The following is a 17,736-nucleotide window of genomic DNA, read 5'->3' as shown; positions in this document are numbered from 1 at the left end:
GAATATAGATGTATCAACTATATAAATCTTCCTTTTTTATACCAAGCTCCCAACCTTGTGTTTCCCAAGGTAATTGCCCTCCCTCCCCCACATTCCTATAGTTTTAGACTGCTAAGACATCATCCTTCCAGTCACCAAAAACAAATTTAAACCCATTTTGGGTTTCTGAAAATGACCACAATGGATATTGTTTTTTCGGTAAGTACACTGATTTGATCAACAGGAAGAGAAATGCTGGGTAGTTTCCTTGAAACTTTAGTTTTGCAATCGTCTGATAGATCAAAACGACTCATCTTCCAGGAGCTATAAAAGCAGGAGTTAGAGAGAGTGCCAAAACAGAATTACAGTTCATTTGTATTTTACATACATATTCGATTTTTCACAGCTAATGTTATGGCAAACTCAGGAATTCAAATTATCGGCTATGTTTTGGCACTTGGTGGTCTCGCTGCCTCAATCGCTGCCACTTTCATGGTTGAGTGGAAAAGAGATGCACCTAAGGAAGGCGAAAATAATTCCAGGAGTTATCATTATTCAGGACTATGGGAATCATGCTCAGTTGACAGAACCGGAACCAGGTGCTGTGAGCCTTACACTTCAATCATCCACATGAGAAGTAAGTCCAGCATTTCTGACACTACTATTTCTTATCTTCCTCTAAGCGTCAGATAAAAACAGAGGTTTCTGTTGAGGTTATCTTTTACTCAATACATTGTTTAGTATAATTTCCACCATGTTTTGACACCATTAGATTTAGATAATACAATATATCACTGAAACGAAAGTCTTTGTGATGTAAAGTCAAGCTATTGTTACATTATGAAGCATTTGAGGTTTGCTTCATTTAGCCCAATAGCAAAAATACATCTGAAATTAGTACATATATATGGACATTTATACTCTAACTCCCCATTTTATTGATCTGCCATCTCCCCTATGTGCAGTTGAGGTGCAGGTCGCTCGGGCAGGTATGCTGCTCAATATTCTGCTGTCCATCTGTGGGCTGTTACTAACCATATTTGGGTTGAAATGCACCAAGTGCCTTGATGGAAACCGTCTGGCAAAGAATCGTGTTGTCATGGCAGGAGGAATCTTCATTATGAGTTCAGGTAGTCTACTGTACACATTCGTTTTAACCATGACTTAGTTATGAATTGATAAATAGTGAAACAGTCCATTCACAATGCTTTGGTGTGCTCACATTGTTCACTTCACTGCTGTCTCAAGGTCTTCTGTCGTTGTCAACTACTTCTTGGTATGCAAATACCATTGTCCAGTCCTTCGACCAGGGTAAAAGGTAGGTTTATAAGTAAATAAGACACTGGCCACAACATGACCCATTAATAACAAGTGTCAGCTTCTTTAAAAAATTGAATAATTTTAGAAGACAGATATACCTTTTTTCACAAGCCTTGAGCACTGTCTCTGAATGTGCCTCTACAGGTATGAGTTTGCAAGTGCCATGTTTGTGAGCTGGACTGGGGCTGTCCTTGCCCTGGTGGGTGGCGCTTTCCTTGGCGTCAGGTGCCCTGCAAATAGTGAAAGGCCATCCTTTCGACCCCCAAATCTCCAGCCTGTGTCCAAATCAGGTACAGACTATGTCTAGGTTAGTGCAGACTTGAGAAGATTCTATATATTGCCAGCATCTTACCAGTCATGGATGAACATATGTTCTTAATGTGTATTTGAAACTGGACTACAATGATCTAATGGGACATTCGACTAATTTTCTTTATTCAAGCTTGAAAACAACAGACAATACTAAAACGGTTTCTTTGCACCACCTTTATTGCATTAAAACAATAATGGTAAAGAACAGGTCATTGTGCTCTCCTCATTCAATCCAATGTGATTTAATCATAGATTGTCACAATAATATTGTTTGAGCATTTGCTAACAGGTCATACTTTGCTAAATATAAGGATACTTCAGTTTAATTTTTCATTTTCCCTACTACTTTTATATTGCTATTCTGTCATAAATCTCAACAGAAAGCTCCCACTGCTTGGACATTTTAAACATAGCAGGGATTTAATGTATTTTCCACTGTAGAGAATGTATCATGCACAATAACAATTTGGAGCAGTGGATTATGCTATTAAATTATGAAATGCTATAGAAAAGTTACAGATATTGTTTTTGGTGTCCTAAAGTTCTTGTTGTTTAACATCTTAAGGTCAAAGTATCATATGTCTAACTTGTAACTGTGTGATTAAATTAAATTAAATAATTGTAGTCTTTTTTTTAACCTGTCATAATTATTGGTTCTTATTTACATGTACATCAAGAAACATTCAAAATGTTACATCAGTTGACATTAAATTGACAACTCAATATGTAGCATAGTAGCATCAGTGAGGTTATCAGAATCACAGTCTCCTGAATACATATTCAGCTTCTGCTGTGACAAGATTGAAATGTGGACACAAGCACCAGAAAAACCAAAAGGGAGTCTACTTCAGAAGAGCAAGTTGATATGAACTACGTGGACTCACTAAATCAGGTTGTGTTAGAGTAGTCTGTCAATGTGTCTTGTATCAAACATAGTCCTGGTGTATAATAGGAAGTAACATTTTGTGAAGGAAGTAATACATCTAATGGTCATTGTGAATGACATTGTGAATGACATGTTATGCTTCAGTATTAATATTTACACCACCAGAAGTAAGGGCTTTAACCCATTGTGAAAATGCCCCAGTGGTAATGCAAAGCAGCATTGCCTTCATTAGCCTATTATACAGTAGGCTTCAATGACTGCCCTCTGCTGTTTATATTTCCTCAAGGACAGAAGTTAAATAACTGCCCAAGACCCTCAGCCTGCTAGAATCAGTGTGAGCCCCTACATCCTCAAGGGGGAGACATTGTATTGTTGCATTGTTGAGTGGCACGGGGTTTGTAAAGTAGACATTAAGCATTTCATTTCTTGTTGCAAAGACTAGGCTATATAACATTCATTATTGAAGTTAACCTAATTACAAGTGTGTACTAAGAAAGTAGAAAAAGTTCGATTACTTGTGTAATTATTGCATATACATATAACTTGGTGTAGTACCTTCTTGGATTTATGTAATTAGACATTAAAGTTAATAGAGAATGGTAAAAAAAAAAAAAAAAGCAGTATGTTCCAGGCCACTGAACTGAGGCCACTTAGCTCCATACTTTGTTACGTTACATTGTTACTACATTGTTAACCAAAACGGTATTGTTTGTTCGTTTTTTCCGTATAGGCTAACACAAAGTAAATAATTTGCCATTATCTGACATTCTGAGGTTGTAGGCTCAATTATGATGTTGTGGTCATTCATTTTCAACTAGAAGGGGAGGAGTTAGCGGAGTGAGAGTGGGGTCGTTATAGAAAATGTGTCCCTAGTCCCTGGCTAAAGAAGTCAAATTTCCGCCCTGCTACTGACCTATTCTCCAAAGTGACCAACGGTGTTTTTAAATGGGACTCAATTAGACTTGATCGCGACTTGGTAAACGGAACTATCACAGAATCAGCATTTTATTTACTGTTGGCCGTCTTGGCATTCTCCACATAAGAACTGTGAACTGCAAGCGGATGTTTGGAGCCCCGTAGTCTTCCAACACCAAGGAAGATGGATGACAACTTTGCCAGAGGAGGTTTATTGTCAATTGTCCTTCGAGCCGTCTTGTTGTCCTCGTCATTTGCTTCTTTGGAGCCTTACGACCTATTATACAACAATGGAGTCGACGCATTTTACAGGGGTGACTATACAAATGTGGCGCGATACATGGAGGGAGCGCTCAGCAGCTACGCAGAGGTCCGACAAACTAAAGTCCGATGTTGGCTGATGTGTCAGGAACAGCACCCATTTGATACTTCTTCATGGGACTTGCGCTTCTTCGACGTAATTCTTCGAAGGTCTTCTTGTCTGAACGAATGCATTGAAGACAAAATAGGGACGCAGTCAATGCATAGAGTCAGCGAGGATGTCATTCAGGATTTTCACAGACGTATCCCCTACAATTATCTCCAGCTGGCTTATCAAAAGGTAGTAAAACATTTCAACGAACTAACAATTGCAATAAACTGCATGGGAAAGTTATTTGCTGCGTAGGCAACGGTACGCTTTTTATCTGGCTGAGGATGTGGGCTCTTTGAACAGCTGTTGCTGCTGCTGAGCAACGTGATGCCACATATAGCCTACCCAGCTGTTGAGTGATGGGATTAACTTTAACAGGATGTTGATGTTGCTTGGTTGCCCCGGAACAAAGAAACGTTATTTTATTGCAAGGAGCCATTACGAATGTTATAGCAAATTCATAATATTAATGGGCAACATTTATTCAAGCAATATTATAAGATACCGTATAAGGTCCCTAACACAAACATTAAGCACGCACTGTGCACCATGCTCTCTATCTGTCAGAGCAAGGGCACGCGCACACGCACATACATAAGGTATTTTTGTTTTGTAAGCCTCTCCCCCAATCACCTTTCCTCCATTCACAAAGTTGCTGAGAGAAGATTTTGAATCACAATCCCTAGTAGGAACTAAACACATACATATACACACACCCACTTTCAATATACAATTACAGTTAGGATGTTTCCTTAAAATGTTTGTTCAAGTGGTCAAAACGTGTCCACTGCAGAATTGTTTCATGTCTGTGTTTTCACAGAGTCTTATCTGTTCCAACACAATTTTACATGACTATATGGAAATGGATTGTTACTTTACAACCTGAAACTAGAAGTCATGATTGTACCTGCTATGCCAACAATGTTTTACTTTGTTTCTGTTAAGGTAAAATCTGTGGTCATGCGCAGTGATCTTAGTAGCCTACCTCCTGGCAGTGGCCATCGGCTGCTGTGTGGTTTATGAAAGAGAGTTCAGCTGATGTCTGGCTCCATTTCACATTGCCCACAAACATGTCTGAGTCAGAACAAATCAATGTCCCAGTCCAGACATGACAATGCTTAAGGCAAGGCCTGACTCATCTAGTAGCATCTGTGCTAAATAAATACTATTTTACCATTGTCTATACACAAAGAGTGGTATAGGGTGTATTTAACTTGTAAATGTAGCACCTAGGATTACTAATGGTCTTATGGTCCTATATTTCTTTGTCTACCCTGCAACGAGGCATGTGTTCTTGTTGGTATTAGGGATGCTAATTGTGAAAATATTTTTTGACCAATAACTGACGCTCCTTAACAACCATTAACCGACTATATACATTTTTTTGAATGTGTGTGTACACTAATTAGAATAGGTTTCAGTTCCCACATTCATCTCAATAACCGGGCACTCTGCAAAGTTCATATTCAGCATGTGTAGGGTTGGGTATCGTTAAAATTAGATCGATTCCGATTTTCAATTCCGGTTCTTAACTAATCTTGGTTCCGATTCCAATATTTTTTGGGAGAGTAAAAATATTAACTACTTACTAACCGAGAGTGAGGTCATGCCGGGAAATATCAATCTGAGGCTGGAACGGCAAAGCCGAGGTTTGATATTTCCAGGCATCACCGAACAGTCGAGGTTAGTAAGTAGTTTATTATATGACATTTTTAGCTTCTTTTCCATTTTGTAAGTAAGGGATAATGTATAGAACGCCGGTCATTATCGGGAAAATAAGCCCCTTCAGAGCGAAGCTTCACCCCTCCGCTTCGCATCGGGGTGCTGTTCGCCCTGTTGGGGCTTATTTTCCCGATAATGACCGGCGTTCTATACATTATCCCCCATATTACACAGCTACTTGCCAACAAAATTACTTAACACAAGTGTGTCTTTTTACAATTTATTTGTTACCATTCGATAATGACCGGCGTTCTATACATTATCCCTTACATAATGTTCTGTTAGCTAGCTCTGATTCTGATGTGCAAGTAAACACAGGAGAATATCCATAGATATCCATATCCATAGATATTTCTGTGAAAAACTAAACATGTGTGCTTTCTGTATTCATTCAACAACATTTGTAGGCCTATTATCCAATCTTGTATTAGGCCTATAGCCAACACTATGTAACTACAAAAAGCATCCAAAGTTGATGTCAAATTATGAGATGGAAATAAATACGAGGGAGGGGTAGCCTAACCTGCAATTTCTGCAAGTTTACTTGCGAACCACCCCATTTGTGCGTAGTGTCCAGTGCCGTTCCTTCCTATAAGCGACAAAGGCAGCAGCCTAGGGCGGCATGAAGATGGGGGCGGCAATTTCCCAAATGCATCCATTTAAATGAACCCTCCCGCTGTCCTTGAGTTTCAGACGCACTACCCTCAGAGGGCGCCAACCACGGCACGTCACATGTCCGTGCTGTGGTTGACCATGGGGGGGGGGGGCACTCGCCCCGGTTTGTGCCCGGGGGGGAGGGGGGCAGCTCGACTCTGTTTGTGCCCCGGGAGGGGGCGGGGGTGGTGTAGGTAAACCTTGCCTCGGGCACCAAATGTGCATGGACCGGCACTAGTGTCTGACATTTGCTGCTATCCACTACCAAATTGACGTGAACACTGCGGATACTAAACCTACTATCAGAACCCTAACACACACAGCTAGTTATTCATACGTTGATAAGACTAAATAGTTTTCTGACATCTTAACGTCAAAGCTGAGTCGCCAGAAGATTGTCAGTGGCGACAGCTACGCTCGAATCCTCAATATCCATCCATCCATTTCTATTGGACATATTTCGCCACAAAATATCTCAGAGCTCTCCAACAAATTAGTTTGAACAATTTAGCCTTTTTTGTGTCCCACTGTCATTTTTGTTTCATTCTGTCGGGTGATCATTTAATGGAGAGGAAGTAGCTTAGGCTAGATTTTTTGGGGCTTTATTTTTCAGCTGTAAAGTCAACCAGTGTGCAGCCATGTCAAAGGCTCAACCAGGGGAGTACAAGCGACAGTTCAGAAGAAACCTCTTGCAAATTAGCAATTTTATCTATGCAAAAATACCACCAAGGGATCGTAATACCCTTCGTTATAAAAGTTAGGAATCAAAATGAGGAATCGAAATGCAAATGTTTTATCGAATCGATGGTTCTTCGAAATTTGGAACCGGTTCTAAAATGGAACCAGTTATTAGGGGTGGGCGGTTGTGCCATGATATGAATTTTGCCATATCATGGATATCACGATATATTAATAAATGTATTAAGTAAAGTGTTTCTGTTTGGTATAAAATATAAATCAAGTGATACAGCCTAGTGGACTAGTTCAAATTTGTAAATTTTACAAAAAAAAACATTTAAGCATGGATTCATTGTGCCAGCCAATGAAAGTCAACAAACTAGCTAGAGTTCCTCAAGAGGAAACATTCATTGCAGTAAACTGCTTTTGTTGGCAAGTGTAAGCAAGCATTAATGATGTCTGAAAATAATGCCAGTTGGGTTGATTTACCGGACAAAGACGAATTGGTATAAAAAAGGGGGCCTTTTGTCATTTGGAAATGGTTTGGTTTCAAGTTATCTGACATCGACCAACAAACAGTAGCCTACTCTGGACATTTACATTTAGTCATTTAGCAGACGCTCTTATCCAGAGTGACTTACAGTAAGTACAGGGACATTCCCAAGGACACAACGTCATTTGGCATGATGGGGAATCGATCCAGCAACCTTCTGATTACTAGCCCGACTCCCTCACTGCTCAGCCATCTGACTCCCTCTAACCCCAGGGACACACTGGTTGTCATCTGCTGCAAAGCACTTGGAAGCGCGGCCTTTATTCTTTCGGTGCACATGTTATCTAATGAGACCAATCACACTGGCTGCGAAGCGCCGCGATTGCCTGCGATCGTTTCGGCAGCTGGTTGAATTTTTTCAAAAAAAATAAATAATAATAAAAAACATGTTATTAAGATTTTACTACATTAATTGTGGACTACTGTGAACACTTGTAAAGTTGTAGACTTTATAATTATTTTTTAAATAATACTTTGGAGGCCTACGTACAATATTCACTCTATATAAAACCTAGCTACACAATGTTGGTAACGAACAGACGTTCCATGTGGTTACCCTGATAAAAACAATGAAAATAAACGGATTGACCTGTTGAGCCAGCATGGCCGTAGTTGTTTTGTTTGATTGAGAGAAACAAGTTGTCACATGTTGCACACAACTCAAACGTGCAGACATACCGAGAGAGAGCCCCCAAGTCGAGTTCTAAAATCAGCGAGAAATTCAAGGAGATAGACGACATCAAATTAATTCTCGAAGTTGAAAAGCACAGGGAGTTGTATGACCCCTAGTAACAATTTTACAAGGACAACGTAGAGAAGGATCAATGTTGGGATGCTGTTGGGGCGGTTGTTGGAATAACACGTTTCCTAACAATAGCTTATGCCTTGTTTACGTACCATGTCCAGACATCCCAACCTGCAGATACTCATTTCCGTGAGGTGGCTTCTCTCGCCACCATGCCATGCATGTGCGTCAATATGAACAACCACAAAAATGCGTTTAACAAACCAAATGCCAGGTTGGTTAGAATTGTGAAATGTTTATTGTGCCAAAAGTTTGGCCAACAGAATCGAGTATTCAGCCATGTAATAATTGTTTATAGCTAACTCACTACAAATATTTAACAGAGTTTTCTTGTAATCCCTTAAACGTATGTGTGTATATATATATATATATGTGTATATATATATATATATATGTATATATAATGTGTGTATATATATATATGTGTGTATATATATATGTGTATATATATATATATATGTATATATAATGTGTATATATATATATATGTGTATATATATATATATATATGTATATATAATGTGTATATATATATATATGTGTATATATATATATATATGTATATATAATGTGTGTATATATATATATGTGTGTATATATATATATATATATATATATATATATATATATTGGCCAATTTTGCCCCTGGGAGGTGGCTGAGCGGTTAGGGAATCGGGCTATTAATCAGAAGGTTGCCAGTTCGATTCATGGCCGTGCCAAATGACGTTGTGTCCTTGGGCAAGGCATTTCACCCTACTTGCCTCGGTGGAATGTCCCTGTACTTGTTTTTGTTTTTTTAATAGCAGCATAAACAACAACATAACAAAAACAGATTTAAAAAAAGGAAAACACATTGAATCTGAGAGCACCACCTGTACCTACATGATTTGCACCTACAACAACACGGAAGTACAATTACAGTTATTTTGGTGCTGCTCAATAACGAAAACGGAGATTGCCAAAGTAACAGAAAGTTGCAAGATTTGTTTATGAGCATCCCTCGTTGGTATCTTCATTAATTTACTACAAGACTGCATATCAAGCCTGTGCTGACCTAGTAGCAGGTAAAAAGAGAGTACGTGGGTAAGAAATCAAGACTGGACCAGGGTGAAACAGAGGGGAAAATGCTGTGGCCTTGTAACTACAATTGCAAATGCAGGATTTATTTTAAGATTGGGTGTGTAGGGGACAAATTTCTTTATTTTAATAAAGCGTTTCATGTGTTTTGAGCTGGGGGCGGGTAGTGCTGTTTGTGAAAATAAATAACATTCCTCCAGTATTTAACATTCCAGCCTTACACACCCAGCTTTCAACCCGGCCTCTGGCATAATGGATCCTTTCGGCCCAGCAGAAAGGCTCACAGACACCAACTGTTTTCGTAAATCAGGCAGATGCATGTGTCCCCAACTGGCCCACCATTTACCCCGGCAAATATTTTGTTTTCCTGTTGTAGCCTGTTTGCTTTTCTAAAATCAGAGACATGCCGCCTTGTGCAGGCTTTAAAGGAATACTTCTGCTCCAGCCTGTGGCATGGCCTCAGGTAGCCCTCTGTGTGGCATGTTCATTGGCCAGAGCTGGCTTCTCTATATTTGATCAGATCAAAGGGGTCTGTAACACGGACACCCTTTTTAGCTACGAGGCTGATTGCTTACTGTACATCCTGGGTCTGCCCTCTGGGTGGTGAGGGAGGGGGACAAGCAGAGATACTGAATAATGTATGGGATGGGGGGGATTTTGGGGGGAGAATAGTAATAATGTCTTGTGGATTATGGTCATATTACCACACATTGACATACATTTTTACCTTCATCAACAACTGTCAAGATCATACTGTTATACATACATCAGTTACATCTCTCGTCCTGGGCCAACCATGCCACGTTACATTGCATTGGGGCATGGCCGCAGGAACTAGGGGTGATGCAGCACCCCCTGACAGCACAAGCATTTAAATTTATATGACTTAAAAATCCACCACCATGGCACAGCTCCGCAATAGCGGACTGGCCATCGGGAGCACCGGGAGAAGAATAACGATGGAAAACCAGGCTAAGAAAAGTAGGGTGGGGCTGAAAAATTAAGAGACAAAGAAATCACCTTCACTAGACAAGGTTTTACCAATTGAAAAACGGTATTGTTTATTTTACATAAAGCTGAACTATTTTGCACTCAAATAAAGGCCCCAAAATTTGGCTCGCGCGCTACGCGCGAGCATTAAGGATAGAACTCCCAAACTTGCATCACATCGAACACTGAATATGCTTGCATTAGCAGGGCAGCTGTGGTGGCGTATATGATGGCCAATTCTAGTGGGCCGGTCTGGATCAAAGTCCAGGGCCTATTTTTACTCCCAGTACGTCCCTGTCGCCCCGCAATATTAAGCCCCCCCCTGGTAAGATATGTTCCCGCGGCTATGCATTGGGGAGTCATTCCTACACTCCTCAGTGCTCACCTGCATCTCCACTAGTCTCCGACCAGACAGACCCAGGCTCGACCTGCATCACACACCGAAACACTCTGCCAGCACACGGACGACCAGACAGACATCCACTGACTGTGCCAAAGGCCTTCTGCATGACTGTCTCAGAGTGTATAACAGCACCATAGGAATGCATCGACACTGTGTTCTGTATTTCGCTAATGCTCCACTCCTGATTAACCTTGAGATTAGAAAACCAGGTGGAAACGTGAGTGAGATCAGTGTTTGTGAGACATGACAAAACTGCAGAACCCACTGGGAGGCAGGCTGGGGTCGAGGGGTGTTGTGGAGTCTTGGCGTTGGCTGTTGTGGGAGCCTGTCCAGCAGAGATATTGCGTCGTCGGAGTTGCTGACAGAAATTGTGGCCTCTGTTTGAAATTGGTTCCAGATCACAATTGATCAAATGGTAGATTAAACACAATGACACAGAGAACATACCAGATACTTATTCATGGCGGATCAAGATATCCATTCCCCTGCCATACGATGTGGAGTGGGACGCAGATCCAGTAGTCTGAATTAGCCAGCTGGTGGTCAGTGATCTGAAATAAAACTTGTGGCTAAATGGAAATTTGAACTCAAGATTGTGTTGTTGCAAGTCAGCCTCTCTATCCCCTCATCAACTGTTGAGTTTTTTTTTACAGAAAGGGCATAGTATTAGCTTTGGTCAGCTTTGGGGCAGCTGTAATTCAGTCATATTTTGAGGCTGAAAAAAATTGTGCATGGTACTACAGAATGATGTAATCTGGAAGCCTGTACGTTTTGAAAAATCTTCAAAATTATCATCCTCTTTAGCTAGATAAATAATCAGGATCATGAGAGGTCCAATGGCTGTGGCTGGATTTGAACCTATGACCTTACACTTCAGTATACTGTCTCAGTCCATTGAGCTATCCTCAGTGTTGAAAAATACTGCGGTCAGTTACTGTATAAAAACAGTAAAACGTTTCTCCTGTGGCAAGCATTGTTAGATTCGTCCCAAGTTTAAACAGCTGTAAATCAATAATATTTTGACATACCAAGGTGAAATTGTGCATTGTACTTCAGAGTGGTGTCATCTTGAAGCCTATAAGGTATTTGATTTATTGACACAAAGATATTGAGGCCATTGTGGACATTTACATAAATACACCCCTTTCATCCATTTTGCATTCCATTCCTTATAGCTTTTGACCCTATAGGAAGACATGTATACCAAGTTAGATAATTGGACTTATGGGTCAAGAAAATAACATTTTTTAAGGTTTACCCAAATCTCCACTGTAAAGCTAAATCTGTCATGGCAGACCTTTTGGGGCTTTGAGGATTTTTTGTTCCCCATGAGAAATAAGGCATGTCTAACAATTTTCAGGCATTTTTGAGAAATGGGGTGCAGGGGAAATCACGTGGACATTGGGCGTGTGTAACAGACGTGGTATTGCAAGTTCCGTCAGAGGTATACAGGCCACTGTCCGCCTTCACCGGGAGTCGAACTCACCACCTCTGACTTCCCTAGCGCCACCACTACCAACTACGCCAACGAAAAGCTAGCACTTTGCTGATGCGGGTGGCCTGTTAGATACTTGAGGAGTGAGTTTCACCACACACCGGCTACACGTGCAACAAAAGGTCACACCGGTGCACCTAACCTCCTCGCGTCCGCTGCCTCGCCACAAACTAAGCGTTTGTTTGCCATTGACTCACACTCATGGTTGGATCATATCGTGGTCTAAACCAATCAGAGACAGAGATGGGGCGGGTCTTTGCCACTGATTGGCTGTGGTCCAGATATTCCTGTAGGCCTACACTGCTCCGTGCTGTGTGATTGACATTCCGACCTGAGCCCCAGAGAATCAGTTATGGAGCTGGGCCACCCATCAAGTTATGATTTTGATGTTAGGGAGAGTGTGGCAAGCTGGTTTAGCCAAGGCCAAAGGGCAAGAAGCCCAAATTACAGGTGTTGGCCATCTGAAGGGCATGCGACAGCAAGGGGGACCCGCTATAAGACTGAGCCATGAAATGTTAGGTCTCACTTCAGGGAAGCACTTTTAAACAGTAGCACTTTCTATTTTTAAATGTTTTATTTTGATTTAAATGTTTTAGTTTGGTAGCTTAGTGAAGCACTTAAAATACATCATTTTTTAATATACAGTATAATTGTGCTTCAAAAAAAACAAAGACTTGCACCTTATTCTTGTTAAAGATCATTTACATAATACAGTACCAGTCAAAGGTTTGGAGATATTTTCCCATTCCAAACTTTAGACTGGTACTGTATATATGAATGTACAGTATATGGAGCGTGATAAAAAGTGACCTTAAAATTGTGGCGACGCAAGGAAAAATTTGGGTGCACCTAAATTTTGTGCTGGTTCACCTAAATAAAAAAGGTTAGGCACACCAGTGCAAGCAAGGCAAAAAGTAAGTCTGGAGCCCTGCCTGTAAATCTATAACATAAATATTATAGTTGTGGTGCATCTTAATACTCGGTGGGTGCTAAAAAATCAAATCCCAACTTGAGAGCACCAGTGCCACTAAGAAGTTAAGCTCTTTTCAAGCCCTGAATCCCTTTAAATATAGGCTTTCTGTAACTTATGGATCCTAGTTGCTACCACTGACTGCCCCAAATAAGCCTTGGCTATAAGCCAGTACCTGGAGGGAGGTTGGAAAAGTCCTTCTAGCCGGCATGTTTTCAATCACACCCCCACTCTTCAGCATGATAATAGCCCTCACCTTCAGTTCACCCTATCCCCAGGGCTCTGAGGTGTACACACACACACACACACACTCAGGGTTTGAGAATTCAATACCCCCCCTTTGCTCAGTCTTTATGGGTGGTGGAATTATCTGGGTGGGGGTGTTTTGCAATCTTCCCCCTTCTTGTGTTATGTGAGAAACTCTCAGTTATGCCTGAATGTCTCTTCATTGTCCTTTCTAAGCCGCTCAGGTTCTCTCTCATCCTCACCTGCTTGAGATTAGAAAATACAGTTTATGTTTGATTGGTTTAGGGATGTTTTAGACACGATTTTCTTTTGTCTGCCTCACAACTCACAGATGTTGTGTTAATGTAAAAAAATTGCTTTCAAAACGAACATCCCTTCTCAGAAGCCCTAGGGAATTGCACACAGAGACAGGGTGTAACTATAGTCTGTTCCTCCTGTCTGACTCACTTGAATGCGGGGAGCGCCTGGTGAAAGTTGAGCCGTTGAAGTTGAAAGGGCACATCTTACCTGTTGGCTTGTAATTAAGGGTGTTTTGGGGGAATTGCCAATCTTTTGGAAGATTATGTTCTTGAACTTGTACTGTCATTAATAATAATCTCTGCTCCCAGTAAATAGGCTACCTTTTACCCTGTCCCATAACAGATTGAACAGGCATAAACAATTTCACAGGCTACACATCTTTTAAATCATCTTTTTTTCTTTGTGACCTAATTTTATACTTAATTTATGGACATATCTATATAATTAAACCATTTGTAAATGGACAATGACAGACAAACTTCAAATTTAAAGTTCACGCAATATGACTAAAACTTTTTTTATTATTCCAGTATGTGTTATGACTGTGATTGCTTTATTTTCTTTTTCCTCCATTGCCATTTTTTCCCCCCTCACAGGGCCACACAAGGGGCCTCATGTATAAAAGATTGTGCAGCTTTCATACCAGAAGATGGCATACGGCCAAAACTTGAAAAGTACCTACGCAATATTCACGTGTCTAAAACGTTGTACGCCAGGTTCTGCGCACCTTTCCTTTATAAATCACAATCAACTTGAGACTGACCGTACGTGAACGAGCCACTGACCCCACCTTGCCTCCTCCTATAAATGAATATGCATATGCATGTTTGCTGCAAAGGTCATACATGTAGCTATGATACAGGCCACATGTTTCGGCGTATTTTAATATTCATAGTGGGCCTTTCCTTTAAACCCTTTCCTGCCGGACCATTCAAATATGGGCATTAAAATGCCCATGGTTCCCACGTCAATATCTTTGCCGTCCAATTGCCGATTTTATTTCTGAAAACTGCCAGATACTCATGACAACTTGAGCTCAAAGTACATGTCATTGGTTAGGGGCTACTGGGAGGGGGAAATAAATATATCGTCAGCAACGGGAGCCATTTGTTTTCCGAGTCGGAGCGAGAGCGGAGACCATGGAAGATTGCCTTCTGTGTTAGATTCACAGCTTCGAATTAAAATCGGAGACAATATTATGAGTAAAGACAAGTTTCTTTATATGTGTTGTCAATATTGTCGATTTAAAGTCTAAACTTTTTACTTACGAAGAATTTGTTTGTGGGAGTGACGTGAGTTATTTGAATAAAGAATTACGTGTCCGGCTTGGACGTTTTTGTTAGGCAGCTATGACAGTAGTAGCACTTTAGCCTCGATTTTAGCAGCTTTCTGTGAAATTTGGAAAAACAACATGAACTAGCTAGATTATATAAATTATAAAATAAATGTACGTGCCTTGTTTGGCCAATTCGGTCGATTGTGGAAGAAGTACAAGTACTATAGCGACTGCCCTGATGCTTACAGTCGGTGCCACTCGTGTAAAATTCGCTGGCCAATGTTATACCAGTAATATCTGTTTTATTTCTACAATAGCATTCTTGTGTCAGTTGTGTCATCGAAGTCAGTGTTATGGAATATGACATCAAGTCTCAGTTCATAGCCGGGTATACACCGGCCGGTGCAGTAAACATAGGGGGCTAGGCTAGCTTGCAAGCTACAATTTTAGTACAGTAAAATCAAAGATTCTTGCTCAATTTCTCAACGTTGGTAAGATTCTATTCACAAAATGCAACAAATAGTACTGTAATGGTAAATATTACTTGTCAAAAGTAATCCCCTGAGCCCTATTTCAGATGGTTCGCCGATTAGAGCATGAATATGCTTCACAGTGTTGCGGCATCTTGTTTATTCTGCTGCTGCGCAACTGGGAATTTGACCTTTCCAAGATGGCGGCCGCATTTCTCGCGCCCAGCAGCCAATTCAGCGTCTACTCTTTATTATGTCTATGGATTTGGTCGTTCGTTTGACACCCTTACGGTGCGTTCACACTGCAGCGACGCGAACCGCTTGCCATCGCTCGCCTTCCCACAGTGCACCACGCTCGGGGGCGTTTCAAACAGATTCATGTAGAATGTAGTTCTCTTAAGTCACTGTTGTAGTTGTCATGGCCAAGTGTGCAGACTTGGGTTTACGTACTCGCAACATCGATCAAAATACCAAACTGTTTAATAGACATACACGTTGACATGTGTAAATGTTTTATTATATTACTCAGTCTCTCCAGCCGGGCTAGCTAGCTAGCTAGTTACTACAGAACAAAGTTACTTAATGTCACTAAACTGAATTAGAAAGTACAAGCACCAACAACTTCAGCAACCTTGTGCCAGGCTTCGTTTAATTTTTTTTTACATCTCTGTACGAATACAGCTATGTAATGGAAAACATGTTGCTCGCATCGTGTCGCTGCAGTGTGAACGCACCGTTACAGTGCGTGTCCACTGCAGCGATGCGAGCGACAACATGTTTTCCATTCATTTTCTATGGAGCCAGGCGAATCGCTTGCGTGGTGTATTGTGGGTAGCGACGCGATTCAAGCGATTCGAGTTGACATTTTCTCAACTTTATGCTAATGAGGAGCGATTTTCGCTAGCGATGGCCAATCGGAGTGTTTTCTTGTTTCCCGTAACGTAGCAACCATGGCTTACCCAGTCCTGTACGATACATATCTGTATTCGTACAGAGATGTTAATACAAAAAAATGATGCATGGGGCAAGGTTTGCCGAAGTTGTGGGTGCTTGTACTTTCAAATTCAGTTTAGTCACATTAGTAACTTCGTTCTGTCCTAACTAGCTAGCTAGCCGGGCTGGAACTCTATCGTATCGGCAGATTAGCAGAGATTGAGGAATATAGTAAAACTTTTTTTTACTCATGTCAACGTGTATGTCTATTAAACAGTTTTATATTTTGTAAACAAGTTGTATTTTGATCGATGTTGCAACTACGTAAACCCAAGTCTGCACACTTGGCCATGACAACTACAACAGTGACTTAAGAGAACTACATTCTACATGAATCTGTTTGAAACGCCCCCGAGCGTGGTGCACTGTGGGAAGGTGAGCGATGCAAGCGACTAGTAACTAGCTAGCTAGCTAGCCCGGCTGGAACTCACTATCAGTATCATATGGACAGATTAGCAGAGACTGAGGAATATAGTAAAACGTTTTTTACACATGTCAACGTGTATGTCTATTAAGCAGTTTTGTATTTTGTATACAAGTTGTATTTTGATCGATGTTGCAACTACGTAAACCCAAGTTTGCACACTTAAGTGTTTGGTGAGTTTGGGCACTTTTCAGTTAGAATTTGCCATGTTACAGAGCCAGACAAGACTTTGCGGACGGTCTGCACATTCTCACATCTGCTCAAAAGTTTCTGTGACGGCCCGCACATTCTCACGTCAAGTACATTTTTCTACATCACACCGTGTGCGTGAAAATCAGCGTACACAAGCTTTTTGTGCGTACGCAACGTTTATACATGAGGCCCCAAGATCCTCACACAGCAGTCCTTGGCAATCAGCATCTCTGATACAAAGTCCTCTCATCCAAGAATGTTGTCTGGGATTTTGTGTCAGAGTCAAATGGATAGCTAGTAGAAATGAACCTGATTTGCCAGATGGTTACACATATCCACCTGGGAAGTCATCCTTGGGAATTGTTCAGAAGGTCTGGCACTTTCACAAAATTATTGGCAGGTGATTGGATCAATGTCTCCATCACTGGCCGACTTCAACCCCACCCATAACTGCCAGTTCCTCATAAGATGCTGATTGATCCGAACCACTGTGGTTCGGTCACAAATGGATTACTTGGAGCATGGGGATGGATTCTCACATGGTGGTGATCTCGCCAATCCAGCTGTCTGGCAAGGTTAAGTAGAAATTGCTGTAATGTTCTGATAGTTTCACAAAGTTACGTTAGCTGCTAATTATGGGCAACAGGAAGGAAACAAGGAAATA

The 17,736-nt window shown here is 41.0% G+C and overlaps 2 protein-coding genes across 2 annotated transcripts in view; both read left to right on the top strand.

Moving 5' to 3' along the window:
* Window positions 1–393: 393 nt before the first annotated feature.
* On the top strand, window positions 394–1,916 carry LOC146220949 (claudin-19). The gene is made up of 4 exons (XM_084693077.1): window positions 394–616; window positions 945–1,109; window positions 1,228–1,297; window positions 1,444–1,916. Exons 1-4 carry the CDS (start codon window positions 394–396, stop codon window positions 1,604–1,606), a joined length of 621 nt encoding a protein of 206 aa, XP_084549203.1. The 3' UTR covers window positions 1,607–1,916.
* A 1,411-nt stretch (window positions 1,917–3,327) lies between these two features.
* Window positions 3,328–17,736, top strand: part of p3h2 (prolyl 3-hydroxylase 2) — a 44,814-nt gene continuing 30,405 nt past the window's right edge. Inside the window, exon 1 of the mRNA XM_084692732.1 lies at window positions 3,328–4,013. Within this exon, the coding sequence (XP_084548858.1) occupies window positions 3,597–4,013 (417 nt within the window). The 5' untranslated portion in view covers window positions 3,328–3,596. The remainder of the gene's footprint in view (window positions 4,014–17,736) is intronic.

This window comes from Hypomesus nipponensis, chromosome 26, assembly GCF_054491055.1.
Source record: "Hypomesus nipponensis isolate SF chromosome 26, ASM5449105v1, whole genome shotgun sequence".
Lineage (NCBI taxonomy): Eukaryota > Metazoa > Chordata > Actinopteri > Osmeriformes > Osmeridae > Hypomesus > Hypomesus nipponensis.
Note: the sequence above shows the minus strand (reverse complement) of the source record. Positions and strands in the feature narration are given on the sequence as shown.